The 26,165-nt window shown below is 53.1% G+C and overlaps 1 protein-coding gene across 1 annotated transcript in view; it reads left to right on the forward strand.

Annotated features, from left to right (window-relative positions):
• Positions 1 to 26,165, forward strand: part of LRFN2 (leucine rich repeat and fibronectin type III domain containing 2) — a 544,365-nt gene that overhangs the window by 362,733 nt on the left and 155,467 nt on the right. Inside the window, exon 3 of the mRNA XM_072139747.1 lies at positions 11,329 to 12,721. Coding sequence (XP_071995848.1) covers positions 11,349 to 12,721 — 1,373 coding nt within the window. The 5' untranslated portion in view covers positions 11,329 to 11,348. The remainder of the gene's footprint in view (positions 1 to 11,328; positions 12,722 to 26,165) is intronic.

A 26,165-nucleotide genomic window follows, 5' to 3' on the forward strand; every position in this document is an offset into this window, starting at 1 on the left:
TATAGAGAGGGATGGAAGGAGAAAGAAGAATATAGAGAGGGATGGAAAGAGGAAGGAAGAATATAGAGAGGGACGGAAGAAGGAAGAAGAATATAGAGAAGGACAGAAGATGGAAGGAAGAATATAGAGAGGGGCGGAAGGAGGAAGGAAGAATATAGAGAGGGATGGAAGGAGGAAGGAAGAATATAGAGAGGGATGGAAGGAGGAAGGAAGAATATAGCGAGGGACAGAAGGAGGAAGGAAGAATATAGAGAGGGGCAGAAGGAGGAAGGAAGAGTATAGAGAGGGATGGAAGGAGGAAGAAGAATATAGAGAGGGATGGAAAGAGGAAGGAAGAATATAGAGAGGGACGGAAGAAGGAAGAAGAATATAGAGAAGGACAGAAGATGGAAGGAAGAATATAGAGAGGGGCGGAAGGAGGAAGGAAGAATATAGAGAGGGATGGAAGGAGGAAGGAAGAATATAGAGAGGGGCAGAAGGAGGAAGGAAGAATATAGAGAGGGGTGGAAGGAGGAAGGAAGAATATAGAGGGAAACGAAAGGAGGAAGACACAGGATGAAGAACACCAGACGGAAGAGGTGGAGGCTTGGAGGGCAGAGAGGATGGGATGATTTTAGGAACGGAGAAGAAAAAAGAAAGGAAGCCGGTGGTACAGCAGAATATAACTTTTAGTTATTGTACTTGGTTTCTCATTAATCCACAGAATAATCCGGTAGAGATCGGTTGATGTTTCCTGGAGACTCCTGCAGTGAGAGGTCAGAGGTGAAGCTGTCATTGTCCTAAGTAACAATTTCTTGCATGTTTTATTCTAATGTCCCAAACTAGAAGTGATGGGTCTGAGGGTGACGCCTTCTGCAGCAGATATCCTCCTCTGTGATGAGAACGTGTCACTTCAAAGCCCCCGATTCTGCTCGGCTCAGCCGGCTGTTCTGCTAATTTATGACGAGCCGCCTGAAGATTCCTTCTTCTAAAGCCAAGATGATAAAATATTGCTAGAAGCGGCTGTTTACTGTCCTTATTATTACACCGCCTCTGATAATCCACATCTTCCCACTACATGGATCAGGAGACTCCAGGAATTGGTGACCCCAGTATAGAGGGTTCAGGACACATCCTCAGCCTCCGCTCTTATTACTAGCTTTATGTGATGGTGGATGGATTCCCCCCCCGGAAATCCTGAAATCTCCTCCAACTCATCAGAAACTGCTGTTGACGGATCTAGTTTTCTTATTGCCTCTTTATTTGTGTACTGAGAGTCTCATGATTGATGGGACTGGTAGAATAGTGAAAAGTCAGGTATGAGATGTCCACGTGCTCAGAAGTGGAGGCTATGATGTGTTTAGGGTCTTCTGGTCATGTACGAGTCCTTTCTCCAGCAAATCGATGACTTTGTATGATTTGGAGGTTTTAGATTACGGCTTCCATGGCCCATGGGGTATAGAGACCATGGTCACAGGTCACTGATCCACCAGTCCCTTATAGAACATTGATGTGCACACTGTGCTCCTAAATAATATAGACTCCCGACACCACAAATGACTGTACCCTAGAATATAACATATGCACTGTGTGGATCCTGTCCTGGCCTGATCCATCTATGTGGTCTCATGTTTGTCCTTGGGGGAGTTGTTGGGTCACTACTCTTACTGTAGAGAATCCTGTCCTTGTGTGATCCATCCCTGTGGTCTCATGTTCTTGCTCAGGGAGTTACTCTGAGGTCACGGCTCTTACAGTAGAGAATCCTGTCCTCGTGTGATCCATCTTTGTGGTCTCCTGATTGTCCTTGGGGGAGTTACTCTGAGGTCACGGCTCTTACAGTAGACAATCCTGTCCTCGTGTGATCCATCTTTGTGGTCTCCTGTTTGTCCTTGGGGGAGTTGTTGGGTCTCTGCTCTTACTGTAGAGAATCCTGCCCTCATGTGATCCATCTATGTTGTCTCATGTTCTTGCTCAGGGAGTTACTCTGAGGTCAAGGCTCTTACAGTAGAGAATTCTGTCCTCGTGTGATCCATCTTTGTGGTCTCCTGATTGTCCTTGGGGGAGTTACTCTGAGGTCACGGCTCTTACAGTATACAATCCTGTCCTCGTGTGATCCATCTTTGTGGTCTCCTGTTTGTCCTTGGGGGAGTTGTTGGGTCTCTGCTCTTACTGTAGAGAATCCTGTCCTCATGTGATCCATCTATGTTGTCTCATGTTTTTGCTCAGGGAGTTACTCTGAGGTCACTGCTCTTACAGTAGAGATTACTGTCCTGGCTTGATCCATCTATGTGGTCTCATGTTCTTCCTCGCGGAGTGTTGGGTCACTGCTCTTACTGTAGAGATTCCTGTCTTTATGTGATCCATCTATGTGGTTCTTCGTCAGACTGTTGTTGGGTCTCTGATCTATCCCTGTGATCTCTTGCTCTTCCTCAGGGAGTTAGTCTGGGGTCACTGCTCTTACAGTAGGGAATCCTGTCCGGGCTTGATCCATCTATGTGGTCTCATGTTTGTCCTCAGGCTGTTGTTGGGTCTCTGATCCATCCCTGTGATCTCTTGCTCTTCCTCGGGGAGTGTTGGGTCACTGCTCTTACAGTAGAGAATCCTGTCCTCATGTGATCCATCTATGTGGTCTTATGTTATTCCTTGGGGAGTGTTGGGTCACTGCTCTTACAGTAGAGAATCCTGTCCTGGCTTGATCCATCTATGTGGTCTCCTGTTTGTCCTCAGGGAGTTGTCGGGTCACTGCTCTTACTGTATACACTCACCGGCCACTTTATTAGGTCCACCTGTCCAACTGCTCGTCAACACTTAATTTCTAATCAGCCAATCACATGGCGGCAGTGCATTTAGGCATGTAGACATGGTCAAGACAATCTCCTGCAGTTCTCCTGAGCCTCAGTATGGGGAAGAAAGGTGATTTGTGGCCTTTGAACGTGGCATGGTTGTTGGTGCCAGAAGGGCTGGTCTGAGTATTTCAGAAACTGCTGATCTACTGGGATTTTCACGCACAACCATCTCTAGGGTTTACAGAGAATGGTCCGAAAAAGAAAAAACATCCAGTGAGCGGCAGTTCTGTGGGCGGAAATGCCTTGTTGATGCCAGAGGTCAGAGGAGAATGGGCAGACTGGTTCGAGCTGATAGAAAGGCAACAGTGACTCAAATCGCCACTCGTTACAACCAAGGTAGGCAGAAGAGCACAGTACGTCCAACTTTGAGGCAGATGGGCTACAGCAGCAGAAGACCACACCGGGTGCCACTCCTTTCAGCTAAGAACAGGAAACTGAGGCTACAATTTGCACAAGCTCATGGAAATTGGACAGTAGAAGATTGGAAAAACGTTGCCTGGTCTGATGAGTCTCGATTTCTGCTGCGACATTCAGATGGTAGGGTCAGAATTTGGTACAACAACATGAAAGCATGGATCTATCCTGCCTTGTATCAACGGTTCAGGCTGGTGGTGGTGGTGTCATGGATCCATCCTGCCTTGTATCAGCGGGTCAGGCTGGTGGTGGTGGTGTCATGGATCCATCCTGCCTTGTATCAGCGGCTCAGGCTGGTGCTGGTGGTGTCATGGATCCATCCTGCCTTGTATCAGCGGCTCAGGCTGGTGGTGGTGGTGTCATGGATCCATCCTGCCTTGTATCAGCGGGTCAGGCTGGTGGTGGTGGTGTCATGGATCCATCCTGCCTTGTATCAGCGGCTCAGGCTGGTGGTGGTGGTGTCATGGTGTTGTTGCTGCGCATGTCCATCCCTTTATGAGCACAATGTACCCTGTAACATCTGATGGCTACTTTCAGCAGGATAATGCGCCATGTCATAAAGCTGGAATCATCTCAGACTGGTTTCTTGAACATGACAATGAGGTCACTGGACACAATTGGCCTCCACAGTCACCAGATCTCAATCCAATAGAGCATCTTTGGGATGTGGTGGAACGGGAGATTCGCATCATGGATGTGCAGCCGACAAATCTGCGGCAACTGTGTGATGCCATCATGTCACTATGGAGCAAAATCTCTGAGGAGCTTCCAGCACCTTGTTGTATCTATGCCACGAAGAATTGAGGCAGTTCTGAAGGCAAAAGGGGGTCCAACCCGTTACTAGCATGGTGGACCTAATAAAGTGGCCGCTGAGTGTAGATTCCTGTCTTTATGTGATCCATCTATGTGGTTCTCCGTCAGACTGTTGTTGGGTCTCTGATCTAGCCCTGTAATCTCTTGCTCTTCCTCAGGGAGTTAGTCTGGGGTCACTGCTCTTACAGTAGAGAATCCTGTGCTGGCTCACTCCCACCTCCATCATATCACAGACAATCGTTATCTTCTATACCAGGAAGAACATTCCATGGAAGTAATTAATGTGACTGTTGAGCAATGACCCAAAATAGCAGATAATTGCCGCCCAATTTCCGGCTATTAACCCCTGCACACCCAGGTGCCTGACTCTAGAATATTCCGTCTCTTTCTCCTCTCCAGAGCCTGATCATCTCATCTACAGGAGAAGAGAGGAAAACTCTCATTTTTCTCCCTTTGTGCATTTGTTTGTAGCTGTCAGAGAGTTTCCTCTCCTACAGAAGGATCTGAGGTTCCCCGGGTGCTCGCCCACAGCTGTAGGTAACATAGAAATCTAACACTGACTGGCAGAGGGATTCTCATACATTACAGCGCAGCAACGTCTGAGAGATGAGGAGAAACGCTCAGTATTTATATTCTACACCCGGCATCAAGGCCAATGCATCCTTGTCTGAGCCAAACTGATAGAGAGAGAGGAGAGAGAGGGGGAGAGCGTGAGGGGACAAGAGAGGGGGAGAGAGGGGGAGAGGAGAGAGGGGGAGAGAGGGGGAGAGGAGAGAGGGGGAGAGGAGAGAGAGAGGAGAGAGCGAGAGGGAGAGCGAGGGGGAGAGGAGAGAGAGGAGAGAGGGGGAGAAGAGAGGAGAGAGGGAGAGAGGAGAGCGAGAGGGAGAGCGAGGGGGAGAGGAGAGAGAGAGGAGACAGAGGAGAGAGAGGAGAGAGGGGGAGAGCAGAAAAGAAAAGAGAGAGGAGAGGAGAGAGGAGAGAAGAGAGGGGAAGAAGAGAGGAGAGAGAGGAGAGAGGGGGAGAAGAGAGGAGAGGAGAGGAGAGAGGGGGAGAGGAGAGGGAGAGTGAGGGGGAGAGGAGAGAAGGGAAGAGGAGAGAGAGAGAGAAGAGAGGGGAAAAGGAGAGGAGAGAGGGGGAGAGGAGAGGAGAGGAGAGAGGGGGAGAGGAGAGCAAGAGGGAGAGCGAGGGGGAGAGGAGAGAAGGGAAGAGGACGGAGAGAGAGAGAGAAGAGAGGGGAAAAGGAGAGGAGAGAGGGGGAGAGGAGAGGAGAGAGGGGGAGAGGAGAGCGAGAGGGAGAGCGAGGGGGAGAGGAGAGAAGGGAAGAGGAGAGAGAGAGAGAAGAGAGGGGAAAAGGAGAGGAGAGAGGGGGAGAGGAGAGGAGAGAGGGGGAGAGGAGAGCGAGAGGGAGACCGAGGGGAGAGAGAGAGAGAGAGAGGAGAGAGGGGGAGAGGAGAGAGGGGGAGAGGAGAGCGAGAGGGAGAGCGAGGGGGAGAGGAGAGAAGGGAAGAGGAGAGAGAGAGAGAAGAGAGGGGAAAAGGAGAGGAGAGAGAGGAGAGAGGGGGAGAGGAGAGAGAGGAGAGAGAGGGGGAGAGGAGAGGAGAGGAGAGAGAGGAGAGTGGGGGAGAGGAGAGGAGAGAGGGGGAGAGGAGAGGAGAGAGGGGGAGAGGAGAGGAGAGAGGGGGAGAGGAGAGGGAGAGCGAGGGGGAGAGGAGAGAAGGGAAGAGGAGAGAGAGAGAGAGAAGAGAGGGGAAAAGGAGAGGAGAGAAAGGAGAGAGGGGGAGAGGAGAGGAGAGAGGTGGAGAGGAGAGCGAGAGGGAGAGCGAGGGGGAGAGGAGAGAGAGGAGAGAGGGGGAGAGGAGAGGAGAGAGGGGGAGAAGAGAGCGAGAGGAGAGAGGGGGAGAGGAGAGAAGGGAAGAGGAGAGAGAGAGAGAGAAGAGAGGGGAAAAGGAGAGGAGAGAGAGGAGAGAGGGGGAGAGGAGAGAGAGGAGAGAGAGTGGGAGAGGAGAGAGAGGAGAGAGGGGAAGAGGAGAGGAGAGAGAGAGAGAGGAGGGAGAGGAGAGGAAAGGAGAGGAGAGAGGGGGAGAGGAGAGGAGAGAGGGGGAGAGGAGAGCGAAAGGGAGAGCGAGGGGGAGAGGAGAGAGAGAGGAGAGAGAGGAGAGAGAGGAGAGAGAGGAGAGAGAGGGAGAGGAGAGGAGAGAAGAGAGGAGAGGAGAGAGGGGGAGAGGAGAGAGGGGAAGAGGAGAGGAGAGTGGAGAGGAGAGAGGGGGAGAGGAGAGGGAGGAGAGAGGGGAAGAGGAGGGGAGAGAGGAGAGAGGAGAGGAGAGAGAGAGAGGAGAGAGGGGGAGAGGAGAGAGAGGAGAGAATAGAGAGGAGAGAGGGGGAGAGGAGAGAGTGGAGAGAAGAAAGAGGAGAAGAGAGAGGAGAGAGAGAGGAGAGGACAGAGGAGAGGAGTGAGAGGAGAGAGGGGGGAGGAGAGCATGGAGAGAGAGAGAGGAGAGAGGGGGAGAGGAAAGAGGTGGAGAGTGAGGCGGAGAGGTGAGGAGAGATAGGAGAGAGTGAGGGGGAGAGGAGAGGAGAGAGAGTAGAAAGAGAGAGGGGGAGAGGAGAGCGAGAGGGAGAGCGAGGGGGAGAGGAGAGAAGGGAAGAGGAGAGAGAGAGAAGAGAGGGGAAAAGGAGAGGAGAGAGGGCGAGAGGAGAGGAGAGGAGAGAGGAGAGGAGAGAGAGGAGAGGAGAGAGGGAGAGGAGGAAGAGAGAGAGAGGAGAGGAGAGTGGAGAGGAGAGAGGGAGAGGAGAGAGGGAGAGGAGAGAGGGAGAGGAGAGGAGAGAGAGGAGAGGAGAGAGGGAGAGGAGACAGAGAGAGGAGAGAGGAGAGGGGGAGAGGAGAGAGAGAGAGAGAGAGAGAGAGGAGAGAGGAGAGAGATAGAGAGAGACAGAGGAGAGGAGAGTGGGAGAGGAGAGAGAGAGAAAGGAGAGAGGAGAGGAGAGGGGGAGAGGATAGGAGAGAAGAGAAGAGAAGAGAGAGGAGAGGAGAGAAAAGAGAGGGGGAGACAGAGGAGAGGAGAGAGGAGAGGAGAAAGGGAGAGGAGAGAGGGAGAGGAGAGAGGGAGATGAGAGAGGGAGAGGAGAGGAGAGAAGAGAGGGAGAGGAGAGGAGACAGAGAGGAGAGAGGAGAGGAGAGGAGAGGGGGAGAGGAGAGAGAGAGGGAGAGCGAGGGGGAGAGGAGAGAAGGGAAGAGGAGAGAGAGAGAAGAGAGGGGAAAAGGAGAGGAGAGAGGGGGAGAGGAGAGGAGAGGAGAGAGGAGAGGAGAGAGAGGAGAGGAGAGAGGGAGAGGAGGAAGAGAGAGAGAGGAGAGGAGAGTGGAGAGGAGAGAGGGAGAGGAGAGAGGGAGAGGAGAGAGGGAGAGGAGAGGAGAGAGAGGAGAGGAGAGAGGGAGAGGAGACAGAGAGAGGAGAGAGGAGAGGGGGAGAGGAGAGAGAGAGAGAGGAGAGAGGAGAGAGATAGAGAGAGACAGAGGAGAGGAGAGTGGGAGAGGAGAGAGAGAGAAAGGAGAGAGGAGAGGAGAGGGGAGAGGATAGGAGAAAAGAGAAGAGAAGAGAGAGGAGAGGAGAGAAAAGAGGGGGAGACAGAGGAGAGGAGAGAGGAGAGGAGAAAGGGAGAGGAGAGAGGGAGAGGAGAGAGGGAGATGAGAGAGGGAGAGGAGAGGAGAGAAGAGAGGGAGAGGAGAGGAGACAGAGAGGAGAGAGGAGAGGAGAGAGAGAGAGAGGAGAGAGGAGAGAGATAGAGAGAGACAGAGGAGAGGAGAGTGGGAGAGGAGAGAGAGAGAAAGGAGAGAGGAGAGGGGGAGAGGAGAGGAGAGAAGAGAAGAGAGAGGAGAGGAGAGAAGAGAGAGGGGGAGACAGAGGAGAGGAGAGGACATGGATAGATTTTCTATTGGCGTGAGATCCGGGCTGAGCGGTGGCCACAGATAGATCCTCTAGATAAATAATCGCCATCTTCTCTGTATCTTCTGGTGATGTTCCGCCTCCATGTGTGACATTGTTGTCAGGGTTTCGTTCTGGAACAATCGCTGAGTTCTCTCTTTGTTTCCTCTGGGTTTGGGTTCAAGGTGACTGCAGATGTTTGTAATGTTCAGAGACACATGGAAAAAACCTGAAATGTCACATCCACAGAGTGAAAAGCCTGGAGCGGCTCCTAGTGCTGTGCTCCTGGTACTGATATCACCGATAGCTGAGGGTCCAGGGTCCAACTATTCATGGTCCTACCCCGGAGATACTGGTATAATTCATGGTCCTACCCCAGAGATACTGGTTCTATTCATGGCCCTACCCCTGAGATACTGGTTCTATTCATGGTCCTACCCCTGAGATACTGGTTCTATTCATGGCCCTACCCCTGAGATACTGGTTCTATTCATGGTCCTACCCCTGAGATACTGGTTCTATTCATGGTCCTACCCCTGAGATACTGGTACTATTCATGGCCCTACCCCTGAGATACTGGTTCTATTCATGGTCCTACCCCTGAGATACTGGTTCTATTCATGGCCCTACCCCTGAGATACTGGTTCTATTCATGGTCCTACCCCTGAGATACTGGATCTATTCATGGTCCTACCCCGGAGATACTGGTATTATTCATGGTCCTACCCCTGAGATACTGGTTCTATTCATGGTCCTACCCCTGAGATACTGGTTCTATTCATGGCCCTACCCCTGAGATACTGGTTCTATTCATGGTCCTACCCCGGAGATACTGGTTCTATTCATGGTCCTACCCCTGAGATACTGGTTCTATTCATGGTCCTACCCCTGAGATACTGGTTCTATTCATGGTCCTACCCCGGAGATACTGGTTCTATTCATGGTCCTACCCCTGAGATACTGGTTCTATTCATGGTCCAACCCCTGAGATACTGGATCTATTCATGGTCCTACCCCAGAGATACTGGTGCTATTCATGGTCCTACCCCGGAGATACTGGTTCTATTCATGGTCCTACCCCTGAGATACTGGTTCTATTCATGGTCCTACCCCGGAGATACTGGTTCTATTCATGGTCCTACCCCTGAGATACTGGTTCTATTCATGGTCCAACCCCTGAGATACTGGATCTATCCATGGTCCTACCCCAGAGATACTGGTTCTATTCATGGCCCTACCCCTGAGATACTGGTTCTATTCATGGTCCTACCTCTGAGATACTGGTTCTATTCATGGTCCTACCCCTGAGATACTGGTTCTATTCATGGTCCTACCCTGGAGATACTGGTATAATTCATGGTCCAACCCCTGAGATACTGGTTCTATTCATGGCCCTAGCCCTGAGATACTGGTTCTATTCATGGTCCTACCCTGGAGATACTGGTATAATTCATGGTCCAACCCCTGAGATACTGGTTCTATTCATGGTCCTACCCCGGAGATACTGGTTCTATTCATGGTCCTACCCCTGAGATACTGGTTCTATTCATGGTCCTACCCCTGAGATACTGGTTCTATTCATTGTCCTACCCCTGAGATACTGGTTCTATTCATGGTCCAACCCCTGAGATACTGGTTCTATTCATGGTCCTACCCCGGAGATACTGGTTCTATTCATGGCCCTACCCCTGAAATACTGGTTCTATTCATGGTCCTACCCCTGAGATACTGGTTCTATTCATGGTCCTACCCCTGAGATACTGGTTCTATTCATGGCCCTACCCCTGAGATACTGGTTCTATTCATGGTCCAACCCCTGAGATACTGGATATATTCATGGTCCTACCCCAGAGATACTGGTTCTATTCATGGTCCAACCCCTGAGATACTGGATCTATTTATGGTCCTACCCCTGGGATTCTGGTTCTATTCATGGTCCTACCCCTGAGATACTAGTTCTATTCATGGTCCTACCCGTGCGATACTGGTTCTATTCATGGTCCTACCCCTGAGATACTGGATCTATTCATGGTCCAACCCCTGAGATACTGGTTCTATTCATGGTCCAACCCCTGAGATACTGGTTCTATTCATGGTCCTACCCCGGAGATACTGGTTCTATTCATGGTCCAACCCCTGAGATACTGGATCTATTCATGGTCCTACCCCGGAGATACTGGTTCTATTCATGGTCCAACCCCTGAGATACTGGATCTATTCATGGCCCTACCCCTGAGATACTGGTTCTATTCATAGTCCTACCCCTGAGATACTGGTACTATTGATGGTCCTACCCCTGAGATACTGGATCTATTCATGGTCCAACCCCTGAGATACTGGTTCTATTCATGGTCCTACCCCTGAGATACTGGATCTATTCATGGTCCTACCCCGGAGATACTGGTTCTATTCATGGTCCAACCCCTGAGATACTGGATCTATTCATGGTCCTACCCCTGAGAAACTAGTTCTATTCATGGTCCTACCCCTGAGATACTGGTTCTATTCATGGTCCTTCCCCTGAGATACTGGTTCTATTCATGGTCCTACCCCTGAGATACTGGTTCTATTCATGGTCCTACCCGTGAGATACTGGTACTGTTCATGGTCCTACCCCTGAGATACTGGTACTATTCATGGTCCTACCCCTGAGATACTGGTTTTATTCATGGCCCTACCCCTGAGATACTGGTTCTATTCATGGCCCTACCCATGAGATACTGGTTCTATTCATGGCCCTACCCCTGAGATAGTGGTTTTATTCATGGTCCTACCCCTGAGATACTGGTTCTATTCATGGTCCTACCCCGGAGATACTGGATCTATTCATGGTCCTACCCCAGAGATACTGGTTCTATTCATGGCCCTACCCCTGAGATACTGGTTCTATTCATGGTCCTACCTCTGAGATACTGGTTCTATTCATGGTCCTACCCCTGAGATACTGGATCTATTCATGGTCCTACCCCTTAGATTCTGGTTCTATTCATGGCCTACCCCTTAGATTCTGGTTCTATTCATGGCCCTACCCCTGAGATAGTGGTTCTATTCATGGCCCTACCGCTGAGACACTGGTTCTATTCATGGTCCTACCTGTGAGATACTGGTTCTATTCATGGTCCTACCCCTGAGATACTGGATCTATTCATGGTCCTACCCCGGAGATACTGGTTCTATTCATGGTCCTACCTGTGAGATACTGGTTCTATTCATGGCCCTACCCGTGAGATACTGGTTTTATTCATGGCCCTACCCCTGAGATAGTGGTTCTATTCATGGTCCTACCCCTGAGATACTGGTTCTATTCATGGACGTTGTGGTTTTTAATAAAGTCTTCTCCTCTTGTCTCGTTGCAGGTATTTTTTCTGGACTTACAATGGAAAAGATCCTCTGCAGTCTTCTGGTGTTTGGAATGGCAGTAGTGGTCAACTCATGTCCAAAATACTGTGTGTGTCAAAACCTGTCAGAATCTCTAGGAACCTTGTGTCCTTCCAAAGGCTTACTGTTTGTTCCTGTAGACATTGACCGAAGGACAGTAGAACTTCGCCTGGGAGGTAATTTTATCATAAGCATCAACAGACAAGACTTTGCCAACATGACAGGTCTGGTGGACCTAACGTTATCCAGAAACACCATCAGTTATATTCAGCCGTTCTCTTTTATGGATCTTGAGAGTCTTCGATCTTTGCATTTGGACAGTAATAGGTTGAATAGTTTAGGGGATGACATATTCCGAGGACTTATCAATCTCCAACACTTGATCATGAATAACAACCAGCTGAGTAGCATCTCAGATGATGCTTTTGAAGACATATTACAGACACTGGAGGACCTTGATCTTTCTTACAATAACCTTAAAACAATTCCTTGGGACGCTATACGAAGGATGATAAATCTGCATCAGCTCAGTTTGGACCATAATCTTATATATTACATTACAGAGGGAACTTTTCAGGACCTCCATAAGTTGGCCAGACTCGACTTGACTTCTAACAGGCTTCAAAAACTACCTCCAGACCCAATCTTTGCCAGATCTCAAATGTCCATGACCTCTGCCACACCTTTTCTGCCCCTGTTGTCTCTGAGCTTTGGGGGAAATCCTCTTCATTGTAACTGTGAACTTCTATGGCTGCGGAGGCTTGATAGGGAGGATGATATGGAGACTTGTGCGTCACCTTCTGCTTTAAAAGGAAGGTATTTCTGGTATGTTCGAGAAGAGGAGTTTGTTTGTGAACCACCACTAATCACTCAACATACTCAGAAGTTGCTTGTTTTGGAAGGTCAGTTGGCTTCCTTGAAGTGTAAAGCGGTGGGAGATCCAGCACCAGTCATCCATTGGGTTGCTCCAGATGGACACCTGATTGGAAATTCCTCCAGGACAACGGTCTATGATAATGGCACTTTAGATATCTCGATAACCACCCCTAAGGATTATGGAACCTTCACTTGTATTGCGGCAAATGCTGCCGGGGAGTTAACAGCACCTGTAGAGTTGTCCATTGTTCAGCTGCCCCATCTCAGCAATGGCACCGGACGCACCGCTCCCCCCAAATCCCGGCTTTCTGACATCACCAGCTCCAGCAAAACCAACCGGGGGGAAGTCAAGACTCAACCAGAAAGGGCGGTTGTGGTGTCAGAGGTGACAACTACGTCGGCACTAGTTAAATGGTCAGTGAGCAAATCAGCTCCCAAAGTTAAAATGTATCAACTTCAGTACAATTGCTCGGACGACGAGGTTCTCATCTACAGGTAAAGTGCAACCTTTCATATTTGTACAAAAAGGTAATAACTAAAAACACAAACTCTCTTTCCTCCTAATCCAGAAAATAACATAAATAACTTGATCTGAAGGGTAAGGGTTGATCTCTTCTCCAAAATTGATGTTTTTTTATGTGGTTCGTCAAAAATTTAAAATAACACCTGGAAATGGTAAATCCATGATCCAAGATGGAGCCAACAAAAAATGTTAAGGTAAGTGTCAGGCATGTAAAGTCATCACTGATTGCGTGACATGAGGGAACAGGAAATGTGGTATCCTCAAAAAAATCCCAGTCCTCCATGTTGGGTAATGGCACCATATCCATTGTTGGGCTCCTACATTGGAAAGAATGTAGGAGCCCAACTAGTATTCTATTGGTGGAACCGAAGAGCAGCCCTGTGTGTGGAAGGGTAAGACAGAGATCTGCCATGTAACTGATGGACTGGCCGCCTTCCATGAGAAGGTCCACTCTTGTTCCGAGGACATGATGTCTAGCATCATGTCCAGCATTACACCATGTTCCTCCAGTCACTTTGTGTGGGACTTATGTGAGTGTCTGGTAGTCTTCATCATGTTCATCTGTAAAGCTCCTCCACCAATGGATGAACCACTGGGGCGGAAAGCTCCCTTCCCAAATTAATGTTTTTATTTCCATTTTCTGTAGGATGAAAAAAGGTAAAAAGTATTTCCCACATTTATCACCAGTTTCGGTGGCGCAGCGATGGTCGATCTTCCTGTGGGTTGAGCTTTTTGCGGTTTTACAGATGATACAGATATTTATTTTCACAAATGACTAATATAAATGAAAAAGGAATAAAACTGGGGGTCCTAGGGGGCGCTATCATCAAGGGCCAAAACATGAAAAATGCTGATGTGTCTTCATCTGGTAAGAGAGAAATGTAGTAAATAGTGTGGACACGAGGTGTTTTTGGTCCTTCAATACGTTGGCAATAGCTGATGCGCCTCTAGTGCCCACAATTTTTCCTTTTTCATTTATTTGCCTTTCCGACACCTTCTCGTCTTGTTGGCATTTTGTGGATTGGGCTTAGCGGGTCACCTGACCCCCAGATTCTTGCTGGGTGGGATTTATCTACACCCCTGTGCATTCTGTACCCCCCCCCCCCCTTCCTGTGACCTTGCCTTGTTGTGGCCTCCGGGAGAGTTTCTTCCCTAGGGGCTTCACATTACCGGGGGTGCCGTCCTCTGGTGTCTCTTTGGTGTCTTCTTGTACAGATTCTTATATGACGAGTTATGGTAAATAGTTAATATCTTATTGAACATTCTCCAGACTGTGACTGACGCAGGAGGAGGAGGAGGAGATTTGCCGCACGAGTCTCACACGGTGAGGAACATCTTTCCAGAATCTCCTCGCTCGTCCTGGATCCAATCTCCATTATAATCAGATTGTCCGACGCGTTTCACACCAATTTATATTCCATTTAATACATAATTTAAATCCTAATTAACTCATCACCAACAGATTCCCTGACTGTAAATATTACATAACCTTCCGTTATCTCAAAGTGAGAGTCCTGCACAATTTCATCTTCTCCCAATGTTTGGGGAAAGTCAATTACAGTTTACTATCTTGATGAAAGTGCTGAGCAGATGTCACCGTCACAGACTGGAATACAAAGAGAATGGACCCAGCTCTGCCGCTCCTCCATCATGCCTTACCTCCCCCGGCCACATGGAGCAGCACCGAGCAGAGAGACCCCCAGGGGGAGGATCATGCATTACCTCCCCCGGCCACATGGAGCAGCACCGAGCAGAGAGACCCCCGGGGGGAGGATCATGCATTACTTCCCCCGGCCACATGGAGCAGCACCGAGCAGAGAGACCCCCGGGGGGAGGATCATGCATTACCTCCCCCGGCCACATGGAGCAGCACCGAGCAGAGAGACCCCCGGGGGGAGGATCATGCATTACCTCCCCCGGCCACATGGAGCAGCACCGAGCAGAGAGACCCCCGGGGGGAGGATCATGCATTACCTCCCCCGGCCACATGGAGCAGCACCGAGCAGAGAGACCCCCGGGGGGAGGATCATGCATTACCTCCCCCGGCCACATGGAGCAGCACCGAGCAGAGAGACCCCCGGGGGGAGGATCATGCATTACCTCCCCCGGCCACATGGAGCAGCACCGAGCAGAGAGACCCCCGGGGGGAGGATCATGCATTACCTCCCCCGGCCACATGGAGCAGCACCGAGCAGAGAGACCCCCGGGGGGAGGATCATGCATTACCTCCCCCGGCCACATGGAGCAGCACCGAGCAGAGAGACCCCCGGGGGGAGGATCATGCATTAACTCCCCCGGCCACATGGAGCAGCACCGAGCAAAGAGACCCCTGGTGGGAGGATTATATGGTTCCTTCACTTATCAGACAATGAATAAAACATATCAGAGCTTAGACACCAGTCAGACCCAAACACAGAACAATAGTCCAGTAAATCTTCTAAATATAAGGAATTTCATAAGACAATTTCCTCTCTCTCTCTAAATCTTATGGAGGTGAATGAGACTTAAAGGGAGTTTCCACTCTTTCCCCAGACACAGCCCCACCTCCTCCAACCCATAGCTGTGTCCTCCTCTCCATCCGTCCCATAGCTGTGCCCCCCTCTCCATCCGTCCCATAGCTGTGCCCCCCTCTCCATCCGTCCCAGAGCTTTGACCCCCCCTCCCTCCGTCCCATAGCAGTGCCCCCCTCTCCATCCGTCCCATAGCTGTGAGGCCCCCTCCCTCCCTCCGCCCCATAGCTGTGACCCCCCTCCCTCCGCCCCATAGCTGTGACCCCCCCTCCCTCCCTCCGCCCCATAGCTGTGACCCCCCCCTCCCTCCCTCCGCCCCATAGCTGTGACCCCCCCCTCCCTCCCTCCGCCCGAAAGCTGTGACCACCTCCCTCCACCCCATAGCTGTGAGTCCCCTCTCTCAGTCCCATATCTGTGAGCCCCCTCTCCCTCCGTCCAATACACATGAGCCCCCTCTCCCTCCGTCCCATACACATGAGCCCCCTCTCCCTCCGTCCCATACACATGAGCCCCCTCTCCCTCTGTCCCAAATCGATGAGCCCCTTCCTATATCCCATAGTTGTGATCCCCCATCCCTCCTTCCGATATCCGCGAGCCCCCCTCCATCCGTCGCATAGCTGTGCCCCCCTCTCCATCTGTCCCATAGCTGTGTCCCCCTCTCCATCCGTCCCAGAGCTGTGCCCCCCTCTCCATCCGTCCCAGAGCTGTGCCCCCCTCTCCATCCGTCCCATAGCTGTGCCCCCCTCTCCATCCGTCCCAGAGCTGTGCCCCCCTCTCCATCCGTCCCATAGCTGTGCCCCCCTCTCCATCCGTCCCATAGCTGTGCCCCCCTCTCCATCCGTCCCAGAGCTGTGCCCCCCTCTCCATCCGTCCCATAGCTGTGCCCCCCTCTCCATCTGTCCCATAGCTGTGTCCCCCTCTCCATCCGTCCCAGAGCTTGGCCCCCCTCTCCATCCGTCCCATAGCTGTGCCCCCCCCTCCCTCCGCCCCATAGCTGTAACCCCCCTCCCTCAGCACCATAGCTGTGACCCCCCCTCCCTCTCTCCGCCCCATAGCAGTGACCCCCCCTCCCTCCCTCCGCCCATAGCTGTGAGTCTCCTCTCCCTCCGTCCCATACACATGAGCCCCCTCTCCCTCTGTCCCATATCGATGAGCCCCTTCCTATATCCCATAGCTGTGATCCCCCATCCATCCTTCCCATATCCGCGAGCCCCCCTCCATCCGTCCCATAGCTGTGTCCCCCTCTCCATCCGTCCCAGAGCTGTTTCCCCCTCTCCATCCGTCCCAGAGCTGTGCCCCCCTCTCCATCCGTCCCATAGCTGTGCCCCCCTCTCCATCCGTCCCATAGCTGTGCCCCCTCTCCATCCGTCCCAGAGCTGTGCCCCCCTCTCCATCCGTCCCATAGCTGTGCCCCCCTCTCCATCCGTCCCAGAGCTTTGACCCCCTCTCCATCCGCCCCATAGCTGTGACCCCCCCTCCCTCCGCCCCATAGCTGTAACCCCCTCCCTCAGCACCATAGCTGTGACCCCCCCTCCCTCTCTCCGCCCCATAGCAGTGACCCCCCCTCCCTCTCTCCGCCCCATAGCTGTGACCCCCCCTCCCTCCGCCCCATAGCTGTGAGTCCCCTCTCCCTCCGTCCAATACACATGAGCCCCCTCTCCCTCTGTCCCATATCGATGAGCCCCCTCTCCCTCTGTCCCATATCGATGAGCCCCTTCCTATATCCCATAGCTGTGATCCCCCATCCCTCCTTCCCATATCCGCGAGCCCCCCTCCATCCATCCCATAGCTGTGTCCCCCTCTCCATCCTTCCCATAGCTGTGTCCCCCTCTCCATCCGTCCCATAGCTGTGCCCCCCTCTCCATCCGTCCCATAGCTGTGTCCCCCTCTCCATCCGTCCCATAGCTGTGCCCCCCTCTCCATCCGTCCCATAGCTGTGTCCCCCTCTCCATCCGTCCCATAGCTGTGCCCCCCTCTCCAACCGTCCCATAGCTGTGCCCCCCTCTCCATCCGTCCCATAGCTGTGTCCCCCTCTCCATCCGTCCCATAGCTGTGTCCCCCTCTCCATCCGTCCCATAGCTGTGCCCCCCTCTCCATCCGTCCCATAGCTGTGTCCCCCTCTCCATCCGTCCCAGAGCTGTGACCCCCTCTCCCTCCATCCCATGTCCATGAGCCCCTCCCTCTGTCCCCCCCCCCGCATCGTAGCCTCCACCACCTTGCGTCCAGGAGAGTAGGAGCCGGGGAACTGCTCGGCCTCTTAATGATCTCATTTATCTTGTGGCGCGAGAAGACACATAAATACATCACCGTCCTCGCTGTAAACTTTCCCGGCGCCAAATCCAACGTTTGGGTTTTTATTTTATTAAAAGTTTCTGCAGGAAAATTACAAAGTGATTTATTATTTTATTGTTACATGACAAAATGATAATTACTTGGATTGTTTTCTCGTCTGTTTTTATTTTTAGAATTTAAAAATTAGCATAAATTATCATAGCGACAGATAGGGGAGGAGCCAATCACAGCTCAAACAGCAGAGAGAAGGGACATCATGAGAAGTGCACAGGGTCAGAGCCCCCCGGAGCAGTATATGAGTGCACAGGGTCAGAGCCCCCCGGAGCAGTATATGAGTGCACAGGGTCAGAGCCCCCCGGAGCAGTATATGAGTGCACAGGGTCAGAGCCCCCCGGAGCAGTATATGAGTGCACAGGGTCAGAGCCCCCCGGAGCAGTATATGAGAGCACAGGGTCAGAGCCCCCCGGAGCAGTATATGAGTGCACAGGGTCAGAGTCCCCCTGGAGCAGTACATGAGAGCACAGGGTCAGAGCCCCCCGGAGCAGTATATGAGTGCACAGGGTCAGAGCCCCCTGGAGCAGTATATGAGTGCACAGGGTCAGTGCCCCCCGGAGCAGTATATGAGTGCAGAGGGTCAGAGCCCCCCGGAGCAGTATATGAGTGCACAGGGTCAGAGCCCCCCGGAGCAGTATATGAGAGCACAGGGTCAGAGCCCCCCGGAGCAGTATATGAGTGCACAGGGTCAGAGCCCCCCTGGAGCAGTACATGAGAGCACAGGGTCAGAGCCCCCCGGAGCAGTATATGAGTGCACAGGGTCAGAGCCCCCCGGAGCAGTATATGAGTGCACAGGGTCAGAGCCCCCCGGAGCAGTATATGAGTGCACAGGGTCAGAGCCCCCCGGAGCAGTATATGAGTGCACAGGGTCAGAGCCCCCCGGAGCAGTATATGAGAGCACAGGGTCAGAGCCCCCCGGAGCAGTATATGAGTGCACAGGGTCAGAGTCCCCCTGGAGCAGTATATGAGAGCACAGGGTCAGAGCCCCCCGGAGCAGTATATGAGTGCACAGGGTCAGAGCCCCCCTGGAGCAGTACATGAGAGCACAGGGTCAGAGCCCCCCGGAGCAGTATATGAGTGCACAGGGTCAGAGCCCCCTGGAGCAGTATATGAGTGCACAGGGTCAGTGCCCCCCGGAGCAGTGTATGAGAGCACAGGGTCAGAGCCCCCCTGGAGCAGTATATGAGTGCACAGGATCAGAGCCCCCCTGGAGCAGTATATGAGAGCACAGGGTCAGAGCCCCCTGGAGCAGTATATGAGTGCACAGGGTCAGTGCCCCCCGGAGCAGTATATGAGAGCACAGGGTCAGAGCCCCCCGGAGCAGTATATGAGTGCACAGGGTCAGAGCCCCCCGGAGCAGGCTATGAGTGAACGGGGTCAGAGCCCCCCAGAGCAGTACATGAGAGCACAGGGTTCAGAGCCCCCCGGAGCAGGCTATGAGTGAACGGGGTCAGAGCCCCCCAGAGCAGTACATGAGAGCACAGGGTCAGAGCCCCCCGGAGCAGTATATGAGTGCACAGGGTCAGAGCCCCACGGAGCAGTATATGAGAGCACATGGTCAGTGCCCCCCGGAGCAGTATATGAGAGTACAGGGTCAGAGCCCCCTGGAGCAGGATATGAGTGCACAGGGTCAGAGCCCCCCCAGAGTAGTACATGAGAGCACAGGGTCAGAGCCCCCCGGAGCAGGCTATGAGTGAACGGGGTCAGAGCCCCCCAGAGCAGTACATGAGAGCACAGGGTCAGAGCCCCCCGGAGCAGTATATGAGTGAACGGGGTCAGAGCCCCCCAGAGCAGTACATGAGAGCACAGGGTCAGAGCCCCCCGGAGCAGTATATGAGTGCACAGGATCAGAGCCCCCCGGAGCAGTATATGAGAGCACAGGGTCAGTGCCCCCCGGAGCAGTATATGAGTGCACAGGGTCAGAGCCCCCCGGAGCAGTATATGAGTGCACAGGGTCAGAGCCCCCCGGAGCAGTATATGAGAGCACAGGGTCAGAGCTCCCCGGAGCAGTATATGAGTGCACAGGGTCAGAGCCCCCCTGGAGCAGTACATGAGAGCACAGGGTCAGAGCCCCCCGGAGCAGTATATGAGTGCACAGGGTCAGAGCCCCCTGGAGCAGTATATGAGTGCACAGGGTCAGTGCCCCCCGGAGCAGTATATGAGAGCACAGGGTCAGAGCCCCCCTGGAGCAGTATATGAGTGCACAGGATCAGAGCCCCCCTGGAGCAGTATATGAGAGCACAGGGTCAGAGCCCCCTGGAGCAGTATATGAGTGCACAGGGTCAGTGCCCCCCGGAGCAGTATATGAGAGCACAGGGTCAGAGCCCCCCGGAGCAGTATATGAGTGCACAGGGTCAGAGCCCCCCGGAGCAGGCTATGAGTGAACGGGGTCAGAGCCCCCCAGAGCAGTACATGAGAGCACAGGGTTCAGAGCCCCCCGGAGCAGGCTATGAGTGAACGGGGTCAGAGCCCCCCAGAGCAGTACATGAGAGCACAGGGTCAGAGCCCCCCGGAGCAGTATATGAGAGCACAGGGTCAGAGCCCCACGGAGCAGTATATGAGAGCACATGGTCAGTGCCCCCCGGAGCAGTATATGAGAGTACAGGGTCAGAGCCCCCTGGAGCAGGATATGAGTGCACAGGGTCAGAGCCCCCCCAGAGTAGTACATGAGAGCACAGGGTCAGAGCCCCCCGGAGCAGGCTATGAGTGAACGGGGTCAGAGCCCCCCAGAGCAGTACATGAGAACACAGGGTCAGAGCCCCCCGGAGCAGTATATGAGTGAACGGGGTCAGAGCCCCCCAGAGCAGTACATGAGAGCACAGGGTCAGAGCCCCCCGGAGCAGTATATGAGTGCACAGGATCAGAGCCCCCCGGAGCAGTATATGAGAGCACAGGGTCAGAGCCCCAGGACCGTGCACCACATTTATTACTGATGAACAAAGTGCTGTAGGCGGCTCCCCCTCCCCTCTCCATAGCGATGCTTGGCGTCCTATCTGTTGAATATTGGAGCCCATCGCGTTGGGGTTGTGTTGGTTTCTCTGGTGATGCTCCGGGATCTCGGAGAGAGACAATCGCTGTGCGGCTCTCGATCAGTAATAGAGATTATTGATCGTCTTGTGATGGAGTCTCTGCTGCGGCTTGTTACCAGTGAAGTGCTGCAGGTTTAGGGGGGGGTCACACGGGGCCATTATCCGTCATTGATCTCCGCACTCTCATTTCTGCGCTTGTTAAATGTTGTTCTAAGGTTTCCATCCCCCGCTGCCTCCGACTGGACACACACAGTGAGAGAGCGCCGCGCCTAATCCTCCGGCTCACGTGCGGCTGGATCATTGATTGTGAGAAAACGGCTTTTATCTCTAATCCAGGGAAACGAATCAGAAAAGTGAGAATCGTAAGAGGCAGTCACTTACCTCCCAAGAGTCCCGATAATGAGACTCCGACCCCTCACCAGGAACCACCACCAGATCTTCCATGTTCTGCTCAGAGGAGAAAATCTGCAACTACAAGTCTCCTCTGCTCCATCTACAACTAACACGAGTCCTCCAAGAAGAGTCCTCCAAGAAGACCCCACATCGAGTCCTGATACTGTATTCTACCTGCACCCTCTAGGAGAAGCAGTATACTATGGGTAATACTGTGCCTTGGAGGACCTCTGCTGGAGGGCAATACTGTGCCCTGGAGGACCACTGCTGGAGGGCAATACTGTGCTCTGGAGGACCTCTGCTGGAGGGCAATACTGTGCCCTGGAGGACCTCTGCTGGAGGGCAATACTGTGCCCTGGAGGACCTCTGCTGGAGGGCAATACTGTGCCCTGGAGGACCACTGCTGGAGGGCAATACTGTGCCCTGGAGGACCACTGCTGGAGGGCAATACTGTGCCCTGGAGGACCACTGCTGGAGGGCAATACTGTGCTCTGGAGGACCTCTGCTGGAGGGCAATACTGTGCCCTGGAGGACCACTGCTGGAGGGCAATACTGTGCCCTGGAGGACCTCTGCTGGAGGGCAATACTGTGCCCTGGAGGACCACTGCTGGAGGGCAATACTGTGCCCTGGAGGACCACTGCTGGAGGGCAATACTGTGCCCTGGAGGACCACTGCTGGAGGGCAGTACTGTGCCCTGGAGGACCTCTGCTGGAGGGCAATACTGTCCCTGGAGGACCTCTGCTGGAGGGCAATACTGTGCCCTGGAGGACCACTGCTGGAGGGTAATACTGTGCCCTGGAGGACCTCTGCTGGAGGGTAATACTGTGCCCTGGAGGACCACTGCTGGAGGGTAATACTGTGCCCTGGAGGACCTCTGCTGGAGGGTAATACTGTGCCCTGGAGGACCTCTGCTGGAGGGTTATCTGTGCCCTGAAGGACCTCTGCTGGAGGGTAATACTGTGCCCTGGAGGACTTCTGCTGGAGGGTAATATTGTGCCCTGGAGGACCTCTGCTGGAGGGTAATACTGTGCCCTGGAGGACCTCTGCTGGAGGGTAATACTGTGCCCTGGAGGACCTCTGCTGGAGGGTAATACTGTGCCCTGGAGGACCTCTACTGGAGGGTTATCTGTGCCCTGGAGGACCTCTGCTGGAGGGTAATACTGTGCCCTGGAGGACTTCTGCTGGAGGGCAATACTGTGCCCTGGAGGACCTCTGCTGGAGGGTAATACTGTGCCCTGGAGGACCTCTGCTGGAGGGCAATACTGTGCCCTGGAGGACCTCTGCTGGAGGGTAATACTTTTACCTGGAGGACCTCTGCTGGAGGGTTATCTGTGCCCTGGAGGACCTCTGCTGGAGGGCAATACTGTGCCCTGGAGGACCTCTGCTGGAGGGTAATACTGTGCCCTGGAGGACCACTGCTGGAGGGTAATACTGTGCCCTGGAGGACCTCTGCTGGAGGGTAATACTGTGCCCTGGAGGACCACTGCTGGAGGGTAATACTGTGCCCTGGAGGACCACTGCTGGAGGGTAATACTGTGCCCTGGAGGACCTTTGCTGGAGGGTAATACTGTGCCCTGGAGGACCACTGCTGGAGGGTAATACTGTGCCCTGGAGGACCTCTGCTGGAGGGTAATACTGTGCCCTGGAGGACCTCTGCTGGAGGGCAATACTGTGCCCTGGAGGACCTCTGCTGAAAGGCAATACTGTGCCCTGAAGGACCTCTGCTGGAGGGTAATACTGTGCCCTGGAGGACCTCTGCTGGAGGGCAGTACTGTGTCCTGGAGGACCTCTGCTGGAGGGTAATACTGTGCCCTGGAGGACCTCTGCTGGAGGGCAATACTGTGCCCTGGAGGACCTCTGCTGAAAGGCAATACTGTGCCCTGAAGGACCTCTGCTGGAGGGTAATACTGTGCCCTGGAGGACCTCTGCTGGAGGGTAATACTGTGCCCTGGAGGACCTCTGCTGGAGGGCAGTACTGTGTCCTGGAGGACCTCTGCTGGAGGGTAATACTGTGCCCTGGAGGACCTCTGCTGGAGGGCAATACTGTGCCCTGGAGGACCTCTGCTGGAGGGCAATACTGTGCCCTGGAGGACCTCTGCTGGAGGGTAATACCATAGCTCCCAACCGTCCCGATTTTGACGGGACTTTCCCGTTTTTCGTACCTCTGCCCCGCGTCACGGGCAGCTATGCGATTGTCACGGATTTCCCCCCCAGGTCCCGCTGTGTCCCGGCGCTGTGTCCCCATAGTAAATACTTTGAAAGCCTGAACTCACAGTACAGAATGGCTTCTACAGACATCGGGCAGGGAATCCTTTTCAGAGAAGTGTCGGGCTTAGCGCAGAGCAGGGACCACGTCATCAGCTTCAGATCTGTCCATATATGGTCACTGCATCTCCTAGGGTTCCCCAGAGCAGACATCGGGCAGGGAATCCTTTTCAGAGAAGTGTCGGCTTAGCAGAGAGAGCAGGGACCACGTCATCAGGTCTGATCTCTATCCATATATGGTCAGTGCATCTCCTAGGGTTCCCCAGAGCAGACATCGGGCAGGGAATCCTTTTCAGAGAAGTGTCGGCTTAGCGGAGAGCAGGGACCACGTCATCAGGTCAGATCAGCATCTGTCCATATATGGTCACTGCATCTCCTAGGGTTCCCCAGAGCAGACATCGGGAGTGAATCCTTTTCAGAGAAGTGTCGGCTTAGCGGAGAGAGCAGGGACCACGTCATCAGGTCAGATCAGTATCTGTCCATATATGGTCACTGCATCTCCTAGGGTTCCCCAGAGCAGACATCGGGAGTGAATCCTTTTCAGAGAAGTGTCGGCTTAGCGGAGAGAGCAGGGACCACGTCATCAGGTCAGATCAGTATCTGTCCATATATGGTCACTGCATCTCCTAGGGTTCCCCAGAGCAGACATCGGGCAGGGAATCCTTTTCAGAGAAGTGTCGGCTTAGTGGAGAGAGCAGGGACCACGTCATCAGCTCAGATCTCTATCTGTCCATATATGGTCTCCAGGGCTTCCCCAGACACAAGCTCTTTATATAATTACATTAAGTTTTGGCCAGGCTGAGATTCGCACCTGGGACCTTCTGCACCATAGACAGGAGCTTAACTAACTGAGCTATAAGCCCAGTGATACAGAGCTGAGGATTTCTGGTAACTAAGAAGTGTTATCTGCCATTTACACTGTGATACAGACTAATGCACTGATATATAGAGAGGGATCTTCTCAGAGATTATTATTGTAATTATTGAGACTATTATTATTATTATTATTATAAATTTTATTATTTTTATTATTATGGAGATGATTATTAATAATGGTCAAAATAATAATAATCATCTCCATAATAATAATAATAATAATAATAATAATAATCATCTCCATAATAATAATAATAATAGTCTCAATAATTACAATAATCTGAGAAGATCCCTCCCTATATACCAAGGCAGTAAATCTGTGTCACAGTGTAACAAAAGACATAGTTCTTAGTTACCAAAATTCCTCTGCTGGAGGGTAATACTGTGCCCTGGAGGACCTCTGCTGGAGGGTAATACTGTGCCCTGGAGGACCTCGGCTGGAGGGCAATACTATGCCCTGGAGGACCACTGCTGGAGGGTAATACTGTGCCCTGGAGGACCTCTGCTGGAGGGCAATACTATGCCCTGGAGGACCACTGCTGGAGGGTAATACTGTGCCCTGGAGGACCTCTGCTGGAGGGTTATCTGTGCCCTGGAGGACCTCTGCTGGAGGGTAATACTGTGCCCTGGAGGACCTCTGCTGGAGGGTAATACTGTGCCCTGGAGGACCTCTGCTGGAGGGCAATACTATGCCCTGGAGGACCACTGCTGGAGGGTAATACTGTGCCCTGGAGGACCTCTGCTGGAGGGTAATACTGTGCCCTGGAGGACCTCTGCTGGAGGGTAATACTGTGCCCTGGAGGACCTCTGCTGGAGGGTAATACTGTGCCCTGGAGGACCACTGCTGGAGGGTAATACTGTGCCCTGGAGGACCACTTCTGGAGGGCAATACTATGCCCTGGAGGACCACTGCTGGAGGGTAATACTGTGCCCTGGAGGACCTCTGCTGGAGGGTTATCTGTGCCCTGGAGGACCTCTGCTGGAGGGTAATACTGTGCCCTGGAGGACCTCTGCTGGAGGGTAATACTGTGCCCTGGAGGACCTCTGCTGGAGGGTAATACTGTGCCCTGGAGGACCTCTGCTGGAGGGTAATACTGTGCCCTGGAGGACCTCTGCTGGAGGGTAATACTGTATCCTGTCAGGGACAGTCACCCACCTGGTGTCGGGGGCGGTCGCACACCTGGTGTCGGGGGCGGTCGCACACCTGGTGTCGGGGGCGGTCGCACAGCTGGTGTCGGGGGCGGTCGCACACCTGGTGTCGGGGGCGGTCGCACATCTGGTGTCTGGGGCAGTTGCACACCTGGTGTCGGGTGCACTGATCTCGTGTGGAGCGGCTGCGGCTCGTACCGGTGATGATTCTGTATAATGAGGGTTGTACATGCAGAATTGTGCCTGAGTCTGTTTCCTGGTGTGATAAGCGCCTCCTGGTGGTTCAGACTCACAGGTGTACATGCAGTAGTGTGCCTGATCCTGTCTCCTGGTGTGATGAGCGCCTCCTGGTGGTTCAGACTCGCAGGTGTACATGCAGTAGTGTGCCTGATCCTGTCTCCTGGTGTGATGAGCGCCTCCTGGTGGTTCAGACTCGCAGGTGTACATGCAGTAGTGTGCCTGATCCTGTCTCCTGGTGTGATAACCGCCTCCTGGTGGTTCAGACTCGCAGGTGTACATGCAGTATTGTGCCTGATCCTGTCTCCTGGTGTGATGAGCGCCTCCTGGTGGTTCAGACTCGCAGGTGTACATGCAGTATTGTGCCTGATCCTGTCTCCTGGTGTGATGAGCGCCTCCTGGTGGTTCAGACTCGCAGGTGTACATGCAGTATTGTGCCTGATCCTGTCTCCTCGTGTGATGAGCGCCTCCTGGTGGTTCAGACTCGCAAGTGTACATGCAGTATTGTGCCTGATCCTGTCTCCTGGTGTGATGAGCGCCTGCTGGTGGTTCAGACTCGCAGGTGTACATGCAGTATTGTGCCTGATCCTGTTTCCTGGTGTGATAAGCG

This window comes from Engystomops pustulosus, chromosome 3 (genome assembly GCF_040894005.1).
Source record: "Engystomops pustulosus chromosome 3, aEngPut4.maternal, whole genome shotgun sequence".
Lineage (NCBI taxonomy): Eukaryota > Metazoa > Chordata > Amphibia > Anura > Leptodactylidae > Engystomops > Engystomops pustulosus.